Genomic DNA, 18,810 nt, shown 5'->3' with positions numbered 1-18,810 from the left:
ACTCTTGGCTGGAGCCTCCTCCACACTTTTAGTTCTTCAGATCCAAACTGTATCCAGGTCATTCAGGGACTAATTCAGCCAGCTCTCCAAGACTTAGCTTCTTTTATTTCCAAACTCTGACTGACCATGAGGGTAGTATAACAGTAATGAGCATGATGAGAAAAGTCCCTGGATTAGAGGTCAGAAAATGTTGATTCATTTTCCGGTTCTGGTTCTGTTTTAGAACTGACTGTCACTTTTAAACTGCTCTCAATTTCAACAAGTCATTTCATCTCTCTGACAATATGCAATTAATTTTTTTTTCTCCCTATGATAACAGAGCAACACTGATACTTAAGCTCCAATACTTTGGCCACCTGATGTGAAAAGCCAACTCATTGGAAGAGACCCTGACGCTGGGAAAGATTGAGGACAGGAGGAAAGGGGATGACAGAGGATGAGATGATTGGATGGCATCCCAGACTCAGTGGACAAGAGTTTGAGCAAACTGTGGGAGATAGTGAAGGACAGGGAAGCCTGGCGTGCTGCAGTCCAAGGGGTCACAAAGAGTTGGACACAGCTTAGCAACTGACCAACAAAACAAAGCAAGAAGAGTTGGGTGTATTTCTACAAAGATAGACCAGTACCCAACCCTTTGTGGAATTTCTGACCTCAAAGGGACAGAGGGCTTGCAAGACTAAGAGGACCTACCCCACCACCGTCACCACCAAATCTTCAAAGAAGGCATGTGTTTACTCACGGAACTGCTCCAGGTGGTCAGCACTGTTAGACTCTGGCATGGCCGTGATAGTCACCAGTGGACAGGAATTCCCTCCTAGCGTCTGGCAGAGAACCTCCTGTCGGAAGTAGACCTGCTTGTGGTTCACACTTTTTTCCAGAATGTCAAGGTGAGTCTGGGGCAGAAATGAAAGAAAAGTGTATTTTAAGATTTTTGATAACAACAGGTGAAAGCAGCAACAAAGCTTATATTCCTCTAACTCCTGGTAGTTTAGAAGTATTTTTGTTAACCTAATCTGCCCGACCGGTGGCTCAGTGGTAAAGAATCTGCCTGCCAATGCAGGAGATGTAGGGTCAGTCTCTGGGTTGGGAAAATCCCATGGAAAAGGCAATGGCAACCCACTTCAGTATTCCAGGCTGGGAAATCCCATGGACAAAGGAGCCTGGCAGGCTATGGTCCATGAGGTCACAAAAAAGTTGGACAGGAGTTAGCAACAAAAACAAACAGATCTGCCTGACACAGGGCATCAATTCATTTAGAAGCAGGACTGTTCCTGTTCCCTGGAAAAAGTTGAGTGAGGCTGAACAGGACACATCTTTCCTGCCTGTGTCTGCACAATAGAGTATCTGATTTCAAGCTGTACTGACAGCAAAAGCGGAGGTGCATACAGCACTCTTCCCATGACAGTGACGTGCAAAGAACGTGGTTATCATGGAGACAGAGTACACGCAAGACGCTTGGGAACGTGAGACAGAGCTTCAGTGGTGCACATGACTCTAGATTTAAGCAATACAAGGAGGGCTGGGAGCATATGGAAGGAAAATAGGATGCAACTGTTCCAGGGAAAATGTTACGTGAAGAAAACTAACTGGTAGCAAATGATTTTCCCTACCCTACCCTCTCTTTGGGCTTCCCTGGTGTCTCGGTGGTAAAGAATCCACTTGCCAGTGCAGGAGATGTGGGTTCAACCTCTAGGTTGTGAAAATTCCCTGGAGAAAGAAATGGCAGCCCACTCCAGGATTCTTGACTGGGAAATCCCATGGACAGAGGAACATGGCGCGTTATAGACCATAGGGTCACGAAGAGTCAGACACAACTTACTGACTAAACAACAACAAAGGATGTTCATGCCCCAAACTTCAGACCCTGACAATATGTTACCTTACATGGCAAAAGGGACTTTGCAGATATATTTAAGATTTAAGTCTATTTGAGATGGGGAGATGATCCTGCATTAACCAGTTGGGGCCAAACTACTGATATATGTAATCACAAATGCATAAAAGCAGAGAACTTTCCCCAGCCACAAAGGACCAGAACCACATGCAAAGAACTCAGACTTCCATGCTGGCTTTGAAGATGGAGGGAAGAGGTTAAAAGTTGAGGAATGTGGTGTCTTCTAAAAGCCAGCAAAGGCAAGGAAATGGATTCTCCTCCACTATCCTCCAGAAGGAATACAGACCCAATACCTTGATTTTTTTAAAAATACTTTTTATTTTGCATTGGAGTATAGCCAATTAACAATGTTGGGATAGTTTCAGCAAAGGCTGTGAACAGCAGAGAGACTCAGCCATACACATACATGTATCCATTCTCCCGCAAATTCCCCTCTCATCCAGGTTGACACATAATACTGACCAGAGTTTCCTGTGCTAGACAGTAGGTCCTGTTGGTTACCCATTTTAAATACAGCAGTGTGTACATGTCCATCCCAAACGCCCTAGTTATCCCTTCTCCCTGGCAACCATAAGTTTGTTCTCTAAGTCTATGAGTTTGTTTCTGTTTTCTAAGTTCATTTGTATCATTTCTTTTTAGATTCCACATATAAGGGATGTCATATGATGTTTGTCCTTCTCTGACTTCTCTCATATGACAGTCTCTAGGTCCATCCACGTTGCTGTTAATGCCATTATTTATTCTTTTTAATGGCTGAGTAAAATTCCATAGTATATATGTATCACATATTCTTTATCTGTTCCTCTGTTCATTGCCATTTAGGTTACTTAAATGTCTTTGCTATTATAAACAATACTGTAATGAACATTGGGATGCATTTATCTTTTCAGTTTGACTTTTGCCCAGTGATTTTTACTCATATTGAACTTCTCACCATAAGAGCTATAAGATTTTTTTTAAATTGTTTAAGCTGCCAAATGTGTGATAATTTGTTATGGCAGCAATACAAAACCAATACACTGGGCAGTAAGAAAAAGAATTTCCTAAACAAAGTAGAAATCCTAGCATCTGGGTAGGAATGGACTAAATTCCACTTGTACTCTAATGAATAAATGTCAGACTTACAAGCAAAAAGAAAAAGTTCCAAGGAAACAAAAGATGACCAAGGATTCTGTGGCCTTTCCTATAGCTTCAAGGATACCTGAAAATTTGACCCTGAATCGCATCCTCCTTGCAACTGGGATCCCGAATCATCTGCCTCCACATAGCCTACTGCCTGGATTAATAAGAATTTATTACTCTCTGTCTACATCAATACAAGTTTACTGCCCTAGGAAATACTTGCCTGGGAAAATAGAAATTACAAATAAATTTACTTTTCATAAATTGATAATTTTTCAGGAACATCTCAACAACTCTTCAGTAGAAAATATCAGCTGGGGACTTCCCTGGTGGTCCAGTGGTTAAGAATCTGCCTGGCAATGCAGGGGACACAGGTCCTCTCCCTGGTCTGGAAACTAAGATCCTACATGCCACAGAGCAACTAAGCCTGTGGGTCATAACTAGAGAATCCATGAGCCACAACAAAAGATGATGGATGACACAGTGAAGATACAGCATACTGCAAGTAAGACTTGACAACCCCTCTCCTCAAGATTCTTGCCTTACAGCGTCCACCAGGCTTAAACCATTATATCATGATCTTTATCCAATGTTAATCAAGCCCTACATTAAAATACCTGAACTTAACAAAGCTTTGAAATCTTTATAAATACCCCAGGTTTGCCCTTCCTCCTTTGAGACACTATCAAGACTCCTGTCACATTCTCCTTTATCAAATATGTTAGTTTCCTATCACTTCTGCAACAAATTACCACAAATTTACTGATTGGAGACAACACGAATTTATTAAATTACAGTGCCGGAGGTCAAAAGCCCAAAATGGGTTTTACTGTGCAAAAATCAAGGTGTTGGCAAGACTGCACTCTTCATGGAAGTTCTCGAAAGTAACTTCCTTGCCTTTTCTAGCTTCTGGAGGGCAGCTACATTCTTTGGCCCATGGTGTCCTCCGCTACAGTCAAAGGAAGCAATCACAACATTCCTACCTTGGTTTCCATGGTCAAATCTCCTTTTCTGACCTGGACTCTTCTGTCTTAGTGGTTCACGGTTAAGGACCCTTATGATTACATTGGACCCAATGTAATAGTCTGACATAATCTCCCCATCTCAAGAGGTTTAACTTAATCACATTTACAAAGTCCTTTGTGCCACATAAAGCAGCATCCTTAAAGGTTTCAGGGTTTAGAAAATGAACATCTTGGGCTGGGGGCAGTATTCTGTCTACCACACCAAGGTAAGCAATATCTTCGGTCTGTCTCAGAAACAGGTGGTATTTCTGAGAGCCAGCATTTGACACAATACTAAGAAAAGGAATTGTAAGGACCATGGCTACCTCAGGTCCAAAAGGAGAATTCACCTAAGGCCCATATATCTGACCAAACTTTTGCACTTCAATCTTCCCATCATTTGTCAAGTGATGATGAATACCAGGTATTGTTGTGAAGCACCTGCAATGGGGATTGGGAGGTGGTCTCATACCCCTTAGGAGACAAGGAGGCTAGTTCATTGTATACACACACACACACACACACACACTGTGCACACACTAGTTACAAAGGCCCTACGTAAACAGCTAAGGACGAAAGCTGAATTAAACCCAGAGCTGATGGCTCCTCTAAGCTGAGCTCAGCTTCACCTCTCATGACCACACACTTCTCTGGCAAAGACTGACTCGGGCCCAGAAAGCTGTGTCTGAGAGCCCAGACTTCCACAGAGGCCCTTCCACACGTGCTGTGCCACTGCTTGCCTTTCTCAAGGATGCATTCATTTGGTTCCAGGTAAAGCCTAGCCTTACCTGTTCGATCACCAGTCTAAACCCAACATCATTGCTCCTTGTTGAGCAGAATGGGGGTTGCACCACACAATTAAAGTTATTTTTAAAAGTGTGTGTGTGTGTAGAGGTAACCCTATTCATGTAAATATATTCACACACACATATATATATGCAAAAAGTTATTCTTGGGTCACAATTCCTTCTAAATTCCTTCTAAATTCCTGCTAAATGTCAGAGGAAATGGGGTACTGCTTACTGCTTGAAAGTACAATGCATAGCAAACCTATAACCAGCCAAGTTTTTACTCACAAAACTCTTCTCATATATGCTCAGCTATGTAAGAGCTCAGAGAACATATCACCTCATCCTTATAATAACTTGAAGACAAATTTTAGCTGCCCAAATTCAAACTAAGGAGTGATATAAAAGGACAGTCCAGTTAAACAAGGTTCATTTAGATGATTATTGGAAAACACAGTTACTACATAATACAAACATACAAAATAGTTCTTTAGGGAGAAAACATATCATCAAATGTTAATTTCGTCATCTGGTTCTAAAATGAAATTAAAAAGAAATGTGTAAGTGAGGTATAAAGTAAAACAAAATATTCACTTTTCAACTTACATGGACTTGGTATTATTACTTAATTCTTAAAAATGGAAAGGCAGTATAGCAAGATGACTAACCATGCAGGCTCTGAGTCGAATAGCCTGGGTTCTAAATTTGGTTGTGGATTCTAGAAAAATCGTGTAAATTCTATCTTTAACCTCTTGGTGACTCAGTTTTCTCTGTAAAGTGTCTATAAAATGTCGTTCAGTGGTTGCTATAATTTAGTCTTTTACTGTGTGTGAGAAGTGTCTGTCATACAGGAAACACTCAATTTCAGCAGTTATTATTCATGGATACATGTATATTTAATTTTTTTAAGAACTGAAAGGGAAACACTAGCAGAATTATAAACACTGTAGGAAAAATAATCAAAGTGATCATATTTTCATATGATCACTTCATGTTGCATGAAACAGAAAGAGAGAAAGGAAGAAATGAGGGAAAGAAGAGAGGGAGGGAGGGAAGGAAAAAAGGAAAAAAGAAAGGAAGAGGAAGGGAGGAAGGGATGGACAGGGGACGAGGCGGAGAGAGAGAAAGAAAGAAAAGCAATGAAGCACGGAAGGTACAAAACCAAAACGACAGACTCAACACAGAAAATTGTTTTAGGTATAAATAGGCTAAACAGCATTATTAAATGACAGAAACTTTCAGATTAGCTTTTCAGAATCCCACTTCCTATTGTATATAAAAGGAACTTTAAAAGAGGGGAAAAAAAGACCCATGATGTGTATGAAAAACATTCCTAAATTATCTTTTATTCTATTTGACTCAACTAAAATATTTTAAAGGAGAAATATGGAAACTAAATGGATAAGCAAACATAAATTAAAGTAGGCCTGGCAACAGTAATATATGACAGTCATATTCGAGAAAAGTGCATTAAATGGGATTTAAAAATCTTATTTTGATAAAGGGCATGATTCACAAAGAACATATAAGACTCATAAATCTCAAGAATCAAATAATGCAGAACTGAAATATACAACGGCAAAATGGCAGAAGGGGAAAACACTGTACTAGGAGTGGGAGACTTTATAACAATACATCAGCCTTGAATATATCAATTGCAAAAAAAATGATAGAGTATTTGAACAATATTGTTTTTCATAGATACATGTCAAACTGTCTTTACAGACAGCATCCTTTACTTTTTTCTCAAACATTCATGGAACTGTAATAAAATTAATCATATGCAACACTACAAAAAATTCACTAAATTTTTTTAAAAGCAGAAATTGTACAAACCACATTTTCTAACAATTAGATGAAATGAGACTTAAGTAAAAATGGTTTTAAAAACAGCAAATATCAAATGATTAGGAAACTCTCTGATGGTTCAGACAGTAAAGAATCTGCCTGCAATGCAGGAGAGCCAGGTCCTATCCCTTGGTTGGGAAGCTCCGCCAGAGAAAGGAATGGCTACCCACTCCAGTATTCTTGCCTGGAATCCCATGGACAGAGGAGCCTGGCAGGTGACAGTCCATAGGGCTGCAAAGAGTCGGACACAGCTGAGCAACTAACCCTTTCAGGAATAAAAAAAACACATCCTCCTAAAGAAGAAATTCATATATTAAAAAGAAAGTCAATATTAAATCAGTGTAATTAAAGCTTTAATCAACGAAGTGTCCATTTGCCAACCCAGGAGAAAAGCCACAGACAGGAACAGAAATGACCCCATCAGAATGTCAGCCACATCTCAGCACCTTTCTAAAGAGTCAATATCACCCTGGATTTAGTGATAGTCTGTGATCATAAACAAATTATTTTAATCACTTTCACACATATCTGGGTGAAAGTTGTCCCAGTATTATTATTGAAATCTCAGCTGAGTTGAACTCTACCTCACAACTACCATCAAGATTCCAGGCCCCCAAACTTGGAAATCTATACCTTTTCCTGAAACATTTTCCAAAATGTAGTCAGCAGGATGTTACTAAATGCTGGGGTGTGGAGAGGGGGAGATCCAAAGTACCTGGTGCACGGTGAGCTAAACTAAATGAAAACATTTTCACGACTGAAGAACTGTTCTGACTCTTTAACACACAAATACACATTACAAACTCTTAGAAGAAAAACTAGCCAGTAGGGCTTCAAGAAGTTATGTGATCCTTGAACCCTTTTCCTCTAAAGATCTCGGACCCTGGAGTGTTGCAGCATGGGTTCTGGGAAACACTGTCTGCTGAATTGTTTCTATGACGGTTTTTGCTTTGTTTTGTCTGTTGCCTTGTTCTTGCCATCAAAGCTATTTGTTTCACATTTATTATGGCTACAAGGATTCTTGACGTGTGGGGGTGATGGGGGAGAAATAGAGACCCTTCTCCAGAAAAGTACTGGCCATCATTTCTGTGATATCACAAAGTAATTAGGCTGGACAAAAACTTCTTTCAGGTTTTCCATAAGATCTTACAGAACAACCTGAAAGAAGCTTTTGGCCAACTCAATACAAACAGGCCATAGTTCTTCTTGCCAAATCTTTGGGTTGTTGTTGATCGGTCACTCAGTCATATCTGACTCTCTGTGAACCCGTGGACTGCAGCACTCCAGGCTTCCCTGTCCTTCACTGTCTTCCGGAGTTTGCTCAAACTCATGTCCATTAAATTGATGATGTCATCCAATCATCTCATCCTCTGTTGCCCTCTTCTCCTTCTGCCCTCAAACTTGGGGAAACAAAATAAAATCTAGATTTTATAAATTAGACACTGAAATAAGGTTTGTAAGCAGGTTGTCTACAGAAGTCACCAAACACAATTAGATACAGGAGAAAAAAGGATAAAAAAAAGAAAGCATCCTGTGTTCATGTACACTATCCTTTAAAACACTGTCACCTTAATGAAGGAAGCAAAGTTTAAAAGTTTTCTTCTCCTATGAGTTCTGTGTTAATTTTTTCACTATAACATTTTTCATGATTACTAATATTACAACTCAACAAATGCCTAACAACTTTTAACTTAAGCCCATTTTCTGTAATTGCTCATGCAGTCACATCCCTGTGTCCCTCAATGAACCCTTTGTCCCTTTGACCATTCCGCCTGCCATGGAACATGTAACACCTCTGTGCTCAGTGCATTATTCAAGCTCCAGTCACACAGAAGTCTTCCAGAAGTAAACCAATTGTAAACTGCTGTTGGTTTTCCTTTTGCAAAAAAATGGCTTTGTGTCATTCTCCTGGAAATGAGTCTTGGGTAAATGTTCCCATCTCAGGTCCAGCGAGGCCATGCCTAATTAACTATTGTTAGCATCACTGATGAGAGGGCAGGGCTTCTGAATGCATATGCCAACAAACAACTGTAACAGGCAGCCCCATGGAAGCCACAGGAGTGGGTTCTTTGTGAAAATGGGAAAGAGTTCAAGGCAATTATGGAAACCTCCAGAGAGGTTGTCTTCTTTAAGGAAAATCTTCCCTACCTAGGAAAGACATCAGGCTGATAAGTTAGTCTGCAGCGTCATGGTTGCCTCTCAGCAGGCATCTTCTGCCCACTTTGTTTTACCACCTACTCCTTTAAAACTTCCATTAAAGACTTCACTGAACCTCAGCAGGCTACCCTGCTGATGGCTACTAATGAAGTAAGAAGCACTACGCACTCAAAAATCATTCATATCTCATTGTTCGCCCCTGAACAGCTGTACCTCCCACCCCCCTAATTCAGAATAAAGCTCATTCCTAAAAAGATGGCCTATGTTACTTGTGTACTGATTAGCTTTCAGTTGTCACTGAGATATATGCATCAGAGAATCGAATCCTTCTCATCACAAGAGAAGAACAAGAGACACCTTTAAGTTAAACAAAAGGCAACAGAACGTGCTGTAACTAGGTTCTAATGAGCTTTCTCAAACTGCCCCTGTCTGCCAATATCACTTTCCCTAAGTGAAACAGATTCACTTTGGGACTGATGGAAGTGATTCGTCTCTAGATGTGTATTCACAGATTTGCTGATTATAAAGAAAAGGTGATTTTAATATCCTTTTTCTGTTAAAAATAGATAAAGTTATATTGCTGATGGTTTGGATAAGAGTTGCTGCTCTGCAGCGCTCAGTTGTGTTCAAGTCTTTAGCAACCCCATGGACTTAGCCCACTAGGCTCCTCTGTCCATGGAATTTTCCAGGCAAGAATACTGGAGTGGGTTGCCACTTCCTACTCCAGATTGGATAAGAGAGTAAATAAAAAATAATTACAATCCACTACCCTAAGAAAATTATCAGTAGATTCTGTATTTGTTTCTTTTTGGTCCTTTACTGGGATTTTGTTAACAAAACATAATTTTAATTTTATTATATATTGTGGAAGGGGTCTCTTTCAATCAGTTCAACGGAGAAAATGATCACTCATCATCACAAAAAAAGAGAATGAATGCTCTAAGGTTACTATCTAATACTGTTTACTAGTTGTAAATACTTGGCCAACACTTGCCATGTATCAAGTCACGTAATCTTGATAACCCATAGAAGAACCACTTCAGTGGTTCCAATTCACAGGTGAGAAAACTGAGGCTGAGAAAATTTAAATAGCTTGCCCATGACTACACTGCAAGAAGACAGAGCTCAGACTCCAATCCAGGCCACTCTGACTCCAAAGCTTGCTCTTCCATTGTGCTCAAAACCCTGGAATTCAGGGATCCCTGTGGTCAATGACTTCACCACCCATGCACACCTCAGCTCCTTCAGAACAGCCTTTCGTGTTCAACTCCTCAACATCAGGACCCTTTACTGATGTCTGTCCTTTCTTTTGGCCCATACAAAGATAGGTGTCTGTCGATTGATTAAATGACAACACTGATTTATGACTCACTCACTGCATCTTTGATCTACCACATGTAAGTCAATACTTCCCATTTGACATGTTTTAAATGTGAACTCTTTATAAGATGTTGTGAATATGGCATCCTAATTCTCAACACTTTCTTTCTCCCTCCCTCTCTCCCTGTCCCTTCCCTTCTACTTCCTACTACACTATCCTCCATTTTATCTCTAAAGATAAAGCTTCATCAGCTACTCCCTTAAAATTCCCATAAAAGACTTCATTTGACCTCAGCAGGTTACCCTGGTTACTAGCACAGGGAGTATATATGTCTGGTGAAAAACCCTATAATACTCTTTAAAAGCTACAAGCTCTCCCAACACATCCATCCTATTTCTGATCACTTTTTTTTTTCCTCTCTTGCCAACTCATATTGTTGTAAGTTCTCAGTGAGATTCCACTTTCTTACTCTATAAAACGTCCATCATAAACTCTCTTGGGATCCCAATACTCCTGGCTACCTACGGGCAATCCAGAACATGAACCAAACACTTCAACAAGTATTGCAAACAACACATTAACAATCACTGCAATTATTGAGAAAGCTTGAGATGGATGATTAAACAGGTCTTTTGTTGGCTTTGTAATGGCAATAATATTGTATTTCTTTCTTTTAGCATTATTTTAATACTATAATTTGGATGATTATCCAACAGAATTCCTGACAAGCATCTGGAAGACATCAATTTGAAAGAACCCAATAAATACTAATTTTCTCATTATAAGAGAATAATAAAATTTTTAAGGTTCATGTTGAAAAACATTCAACATACATGTACCCTGCTTTAAAAATGTCTATAATTGTTAAGCATAATCCATATTACAAGAGATTTACCAATTGTGAATTCTACATAGAAATATATTTTCCACCCCTCAGTATAGCCCCCAAGTAAAATACAGCTAATTCCACTCTTGGGGTATCATCCACATATAATTTATCACTGATCTGTTGGAAGAAAACTGTTTCTCCTTAGGACATGTCCAAAAATAAAAATGACTAGTGTGCATTACAGAATGAACTCATTCTGTCCATGATGGGAGAAAGAGCTTTTTAAAAGAAGTCACAGAGTCAATTACTGTCTTAAACCTGAAGAGGACAAAGTCCATGCATTATTGGAAATGTAAAACCTAAAATCAAGTATATACATTTTTCACTTCAAGTAACAAATTATCTTTCTTACTCTGTTCTACTCATTTAAAAGGAATGAAAAGCTATCCCTTTTCCTGTCTCTTTTTCTCATTAACTCTCCTCAAACTTCCCTAATGGGAAGAGATTCAGTCAATAAACTAAATAACAAGCCAATAAGCATCAATGAACAAGACCTTCCTCTTCTTCTCACAGAGATCAGTTAATGGAAGATGAGACCATCTTCCAAGATCTTCTTGAGTTTTTGTCCCCCATCAATACGAAATTATCCCCAACTTGACCTCAATGGCTCCTAAACTATTAATAATTGTTGACTGTAAACTTAAGACTTGAGACAAAAGCTATGACATACAGCAGCTACTACAATGGCAGCTCACTTTTATAGGTGCACATGGTCATCAAGTTGTATGACTATACAAACTCCGATGATTGAGTTCAAGTCATCAACCCACAATTTTTGTCTGTAACGCTGAGTGCTATGGATGTGGTTCAGCTGAGAACAGTGCTATTTCCCAAACATGATCACATTCTTATTCCAAGAAGCTTTGATGGGTCTTTGCTAAGTGCATACAAGCTAATTCAGATCTAAAATTCAAATTAAGAAGCCAGATGCAGCCAAGGTCAGCTGAAGGACTCTCAGAGTCTCCATCAGATAGGAATAGACCTCAAAGGCCAATACTCAGTTCTCTGGCCACTAGCTAAATGTGGGACTTCTAGACTTCAGATTTTGCCTCTATGAATGACAGATGTGAGCTACACAATTTCCCAAACCCTTTAGAATTCTAAAGTTTTATACTAACTGCCACTGAGCTTTACCACAGGGTCAAAGGTAGTCTTTTTTTTTCTTAATTGGACTATAATTGCTTTACTATTTTGTGTTACTTTCTGTTGTACAACAACGTGAATCAATCAGCTCTCTCTCGCTGTCTCTCTCTCTCTCTCTCTCTCTCTCATATGAGGAGAGTGAAAAGTTGGCTTAAAGTTCAACATTCAGAAAACTAAGATCATGGCATCCCATCCCATCACTTTATGGCAAATAGATGGGGAAACAGTGGAAACAGTGACAGACTTTATTTTTGGGGGCTCCAAAATCACTGCAGATGGTGACTGCAGCCATGAAATTAAAAGATGCTTCCTTCTTGGAAGGAAGGTTACGACCAACCTAGATAGCATATTAAAAAGCAGAGACATTACTTTTCCAACAAAGGTCAGTCTGGTCAAGGTTATGGTTTTTCCAGTGGTCATGTATGGATGTGAGAGTTGGACTATAAAGAAAACTGAGCACCAAAGAATTGATGCTTGTGAACTGTGGTGCTGGAGAAGACTCTTGAGAGTCTCCTTGACTGCAAAGAGATCCAACCAGTCCATCCTAAAGGAGATCAGTCCTGAGTGTTCATTGGAAAGACTGATGCTGAAGCTGAAACTCCAATACTTTGGCCACCTGATGAGAAGAGCTGACTCATTTGAAAGGACCCTGAGCTGGGAAAGATTGAGGGCAGGAGGAGAAGGGGACAACAGAGGATGAGATGGTTGGATGGCATCACTGACACAATGGACATGGGTTTGGGTGAACTCCGGGATTTGGTGATGGACAGGGAGGCCTGGCGTGCTGCAGTTCATGGGGTTGCAAAGAGTCAGACACAACTGAGCGACTGAACTGAACTGAACACATATATATACATACACACATATATCCCCTCCCTCTTGAGCCTCCCTCCATTCCTTCATCCCAGCCCTTAGGTCATCACAGAGCACCAGGCCGAGCTCCCTATGCTATATAGTAGCTTCTCGCTGCTACCTATTTTATACATGGTAGTGTCTATATGTCAATACTACTCTCTCAAATCATCCCACCCGCTCCTTCCCCCTGAGTTCACAAGTCCATTCTCTAAGTCTGTAGGACAAAGATATTCTAACAAGTGAAAAGAACAGTGACCTGGACCCATGGGCCATTACTCCAACAGAAAAATCAAACCTGTCTTTAAAAAGGAACCCTCTTCACCAGTAGACTTTTCAACATGCAGGGTTTCATAGAAGAGACAGTAAGAACAGCTGTTGAAGGAGATCATGAATCTTGCCTGTTCTGAGGCCCTCAAGGCAACAAGCATGTTTTAAAACAAACAAGACTTGTTACAGCAAAGCTGGTGATGCACATTTCTTGGATTAAGTTCTTGAGATTTCTAAGTGCAATCCACAAATAATACTAGTTGTGTATCTTTTACAATCTGGGAAACAGTAAAAAAATCTCTCTTTAGGCAAGCCAGCATATGGAGAGAAGGGCAGATGTACTTTTATGAAGCAGTTAGCTGAGTGGTTTAAGGTATGCCTTCTCAATGGAGAAAACATATTGCATTTACACTTGAATATTTCTTTGGAGGGAAAAGGTGTTCTCAGTTATCATCTTTTCCAAATCCTTAACACAGGCTTGCAATGAAAATGCTCATCCTTCAGGGTAAGTGATATATATTTGCATATACACATATTATAAATATGCTAATAACATTTTGCATTAACACAGAGCATGGAAGTATTTTATTAGATACTTTAGCTCATGAATCCACAGGATATCCATGAAATAGCTTGGGGAGAGGGATGGTTTGCCAGCTTTTTCAAATGGCAAGAAACTGCATGGTTTAAGCTGTTTGTACAGATTGGTCTGACAAGCCCCGTGCAAGGCCTGATAAGATATCTGAATGATAATTCAAGTTTGGACTGGTTGACACTACACTACTCTTGTAAAAAGATCGTGACCTTTATTTGCAGTGATTCAATGTTTTGTTCTTCTACCCTTCTTGTCCACCCTGGATCCTTCTAGTCCATGGCCGAGGAAATCACTAGAAATGGTAAAGTGGCTGCAAGGTGACCTCGGGGCATTTTTCCAAGCTTCAGCCCCTCACTCTCTGCTTCACTCCTCTCAATGCATCCATGTCCTTTAAACTGGCATCTCAGCTGACCTGCATGGTGTTACCCCATTTCAGCTTAATAATCTCACTCCAATCTCATTCTCCTTGTTTAACTTGAGAGTTTTCTTTTTATTTTTTTTAGGGTAAACTAATAGATATTTATTAACTCATGATTTCAGCCTTCCTATATTTACTTAGTATACTTGCATTTCTAAAATAAAAGGAAATAACCTTTCAGAATTGCAATGAAATTTTAGTTAATTTTATTTAGACTGGGAGTACTTTTTAAAGTTATATTTGTGAACTTTTTACTTCTTGTAAGCATGAAACAAAAGTAGAATATCAGTTTTGCTGCCTCAAAATATGACAAGATGAAAAAAATCACATGAGGATGTACAACACCCATGATTGAATTTGTTTAGCTGAGAAAATTTTCAAACTTTTTCTTTGCTTCCAGAAGTTCATTCTGGAAGCAAAGATGTTCTTTGTTTTGGTTTTGGCCTTTGCAAAATGAATTTTAATCTTCAACCATTTGTCCTCCTGCAACAATGTGCATTAAGGGCTTTTTAAAGATAAAGCCCCTAAAAAGTGCCCCTGGCCCCTCGCCTCCCACACTCAACCTGCAGATGAAGAACACGATATGCCACTGGGGCTATTAAATGTCACTGGTCATGACCTCAGCCCTGCGCTCTGTCCAAGGAAGGAAACGGGACAGAGAGAAAGCCCCCGAGTCAGAACCAACAAACCCTGGCTCCGTTGGATGCCTGACGTTCCCCACCAGGCTATCAGGGTTTCCTGAAGGTTTCCAGGAAAGCCTCAAAGAGCCCCCTCATTCCAACCTGGGCAGGGCTGACAGAGGAACTTACCACGAGTGCGCTGTAGGTGTAAGGATAGTGGTAAGCCAGGTAGCAGGCATCTTCGGCATGTGGGAAGGTGATGGTAAAGGTGAGCGTGTAATAGCACTTCCCAGAAGCTGCCCCCGTTACAGCTGTTCTCTGGCGATAATGATTTCTAGAAGGGAAGGGAGAGAGAGAAGAATGAGTGAAAGGTGGGAAGAATTGTGATTTAGATGCCATAGACCCAAAATCACTGAAGCCATGAAATTAAAAGACACTCATTTCTTAGAAGAAAAGCTATGACAAACCTAGACAGTTTATCAAAAAGCAGAGACCTAACTTTGCCGACAAAGGTCCATATAGTCAAGGCTATGGTTTTTCCAGTAGTCATGTACAGATGTGAGAGTGGGACCATAATGAAGGCTGAGCACCAAGAACTGATGCTTTCAAATTGTGGTGCTAGGGAAGACTCTTGAGAGTCCCTTGGATTGCAAGGAGATCAAACCTGATTTGATCAATAGATCAAATCCTATTCCCAATTTCCCAAAGGAAATCAACCCTGAATATCCATTGGAAGTATTGATGCTGAAGCTGAAGCTCCAACCCTTTGACCACCTGATGCAAAAAGCCAGCTCATTAGAAAAGACTCAGAGGCTGGGAAAGATTGAAGGCAAAAGAAGGGGGTGGAAGAGGATGAGATGGTTTCGATCGTATCACTGACTCAATGGACACGGGTCTGAGCAAACTCAAGGAGATAGTGAAGCACAGGAAGGCCTGATGTGCTGCTGTTCACAGGTTCACAGAGTCGGACATGACTTAGTGGCTGAACAACAACGAAGATCAAAAAACTAGTAAGTGCCTTGGACCCAGATCTGCCTGCAAAGCCTCTGTTCTTTCCACAACAATACTTTCTTCCCAAAGGCATACATTTGTTACTCCCGATATGGTTCAGCTTAAGAATGTATGCTTTCCTTTGTCAAAGATGACGATTCAATTTTGATACTTCAGAGAACAGTATCAAAGTAAATTGCACCCAGAAGTACATTCCCAGCAATATTTTCCCCACACGCTGCCAGTTACACTCCCCTTTTGCCTCTTGTTGCTGAGACAGCCTGGCAGGCTTTCCTGAGAAATGCTATCATCAAGGCTACATTATAATGCAAAATACACCCAGACACAGAAAGATGTAATTCCACCTTTGAACATTAACAACGTTGGCTTTCTTGTCCATTGTGCTTTGGGGTTTCACTGGGGGGAAGGGTGGGGAGAGGGAAGAAATAGCAGATAATTATTCTGTGTGTTCTTGCAAGTATAAAAAATACAGACTATTCTCTTCTGCCTTTTTTTACCACTTTCATGACACCTCCCGCCAAAGCCAAAAGAATCAAGCAATCAAGAAAGGAAGAAATAGAAAATCTACTCTCTTGTTTCTAGTGGTTTGGTGGTTTTTCAACACAAGAAGTCCTCTACATACAGACGAGTTCTGTTCCGAGAGTAAGTCCAATTTGTTCTTAACTCCAACAAAGCTGATCTAGGTATCCAGCTAACACAATCAGTTACATAGGACTGTACTGTAAAAGGTCTATAATTCTTTTCACACAAATAATACATAAAAAACACAAAAAATAAAGAAAACATTTTTCATCTTATAATACAGGACTTATAAAAGTACAGTCCAGTAGCACAGTACAATAGCTGGCATGCAGGGGCTGGCATCAAGTGAACAGGCAAGAAGAGTTCCTGATGGAGAAGGGAGAAGAGGTGGGAGATGGGAGAGCTGAAGGGTCGTCAGCAACAGGAGACGGAGGGCAAGCTGCGATTTCACTCACACCTAATATGCCGTCACTCACATGGATGGCACAGCTTCTGGTTCCTGGCTGGATTCAGTTCTATCTTCCCCTTGAAAAAGCGATTCAGTGATGCACGTTCACATCTTTGAGAGTTAAAAACTTGAAGGTTCATATATAGGAGACTTACTGGATTCATAAAACTAAGAATGGGAGAAAGAGGAATTCACAGTTCCATGGACTATAACCTACATTTCTCTTGTCTCAGCTTCAGCCAACATGGCATTCTGGGTCCCTGATCATTCTAGTGAAAGAAAGAAATTCCCAATGATGTAAGTGTCAAATGATGATCCTGCCCAGCTTCTCAGCTTCCTATAAATAGGAGCCATAGCCTTTGTGACTACAGGATTAGAAACTTCAAAAAGGCATCTTCATCCATGGTGCTCTCTGGTCCTTGATACCTAATTGGGTCTACTCTCTCCAGATTTCCCTAAAGTTCTATAGTTTCTCCAGAGCTAAGGTTCTGATTATTAGCAAGTATGTAAAGAAGTAGATGGTAACTCAGAAAGCATGCAAACCACATATGCTCTACCTTTTATTAATTCTGCCTTCACTCATAAAGGCTCTACGGCAAACACTCATTCAGTTTACACTAGCAATTATACGTCTCTTCAAAGTGAAATGAGCCAGTCATCATTTTGGTCAAATGGTCAACATTTTGACAATCAATCAAAATGGGGAAGAGAGTTTTACATGCATGAGTGTGAAAGCACACACACACACACCACACATACATACTCACGAAGGTAAAGGTGTTACCAAAAGAGGGGTCTAGCTACTTACCATTCAAAAGCCATTAAAGAGGCCAGGTAGAAAAAAAGTTTGCTTTATTTAGATGTTTAGAAGCTAGCAACTGGGGGGAGGGTGGACTCCAGTCCAAAGGCCAATGCCCCCTCACTCCTGACAATCAAGGGATGAGGGCTTTCATAGACAGAGGGAGGGGGCTTCGTGCAGATACAACACACACACAACACAACTGGCAATCATCTTGAAATTGGTCATCAGTGGTCTGAGCAGCATCATCCTGATTGTTTTAGGTACAGTTAATCCTCAGTTCCAGGATCAGTTTGTTTCCATGCCTTTGAGGCCAGTTCTTGAAATTGTGGCAGCTGACGTCATGGCCACAGTCTGCTCATCATGTAGCTAACTTATTTCACCCGGTGGGAGTTTCAGTATCTATGTGACAACTCACAGGATATGGCCCAGAATATTATCTACAGCCCTTGAGAAGGAGCTAAGTGTCGCTGACTATGCTTAAGGACTACCTTATCGTTATTATTTGGTCTTCTTTGTCTGTTTTCCTTTGTTTCTACAAGATCTCACTTCTCTAATTATATTTGTTCTTTGCCTAAAGTTTTTCTACAGACAAAATTTGGGCTGAGAACATAAGGGAAAAGGACCACAGGGTCCTGCTCTCTTTCAAAGGCAGGTAAAAACACACAACTTGGCTTCCTTGGGCTTCCCCCATAGCTCAGTCAGTAAATCCTCTGTCTGCAAGGCAGGAAGCCCGGGTTTGATTCCTGGATTGGGAAGATCCCCTGGAGAAAGAAATGGCAAAGTACTCCAGTGTTCTTGCCTGGAGAATCCCATGGACAAAGGAGCCTGGCAGGCTACAGCCCATGGGGCTGCAAGAGTCAGATACGACTAAACCCAAACCAGTGCCTTGTCATCCCTAAGTTTTTCACCTACATGGAGTAGAACCAGAGCCTGCATCTCTCTTCAAGATTAATAAGATGCCCCCAGGGTGAGTGGGGGTGGCCTCATCTCACAGGAGTCTTGTTTCTTTTTAGGTTTCCTACTGTATAATCAGAGCTAACCAGGTGGTTCAGTGTCAAAGAAACTGCCTGATGAAGGAGATGTAGGTTCGATCCCTGGGTCAAAAG

The 18,810-nt window shown here is 40.5% G+C and overlaps 1 protein-coding gene across 1 annotated transcript in view; it reads right to left on the bottom strand.

Annotated features, from left to right (window-relative positions):
- AGBL1 (AGBL carboxypeptidase 1) overlaps nt 1-18,810 on the bottom strand; it is an 889,948-nt gene that overhangs the window by 676,902 nt on the left and 194,236 nt on the right. The window contains exons 16-17 of the mRNA XM_065906215.1: nt 15,111-15,255; nt 740-893 (exon numbers count right to left, since the gene is read on the bottom strand). Of these exons, the coding sequence (XP_065762287.1) occupies nt 740-893; nt 15,111-15,255 (299 nt within the window). The remainder of the gene's footprint in view (nt 1-739; nt 894-15,110; nt 15,256-18,810) is intronic.

The sequence above is a fragment of the Muntiacus reevesi genome, chromosome 15 (assembly GCF_963930625.1).
Source record: "Muntiacus reevesi chromosome 15, mMunRee1.1, whole genome shotgun sequence".
NCBI lineage: Eukaryota > Metazoa > Chordata > Mammalia > Artiodactyla > Cervidae > Muntiacus > Muntiacus reevesi.
The sequence above is the reverse complement of the archived record's forward strand: the minus strand, read 5'-3'. Positions and strand labels throughout refer to the sequence as shown.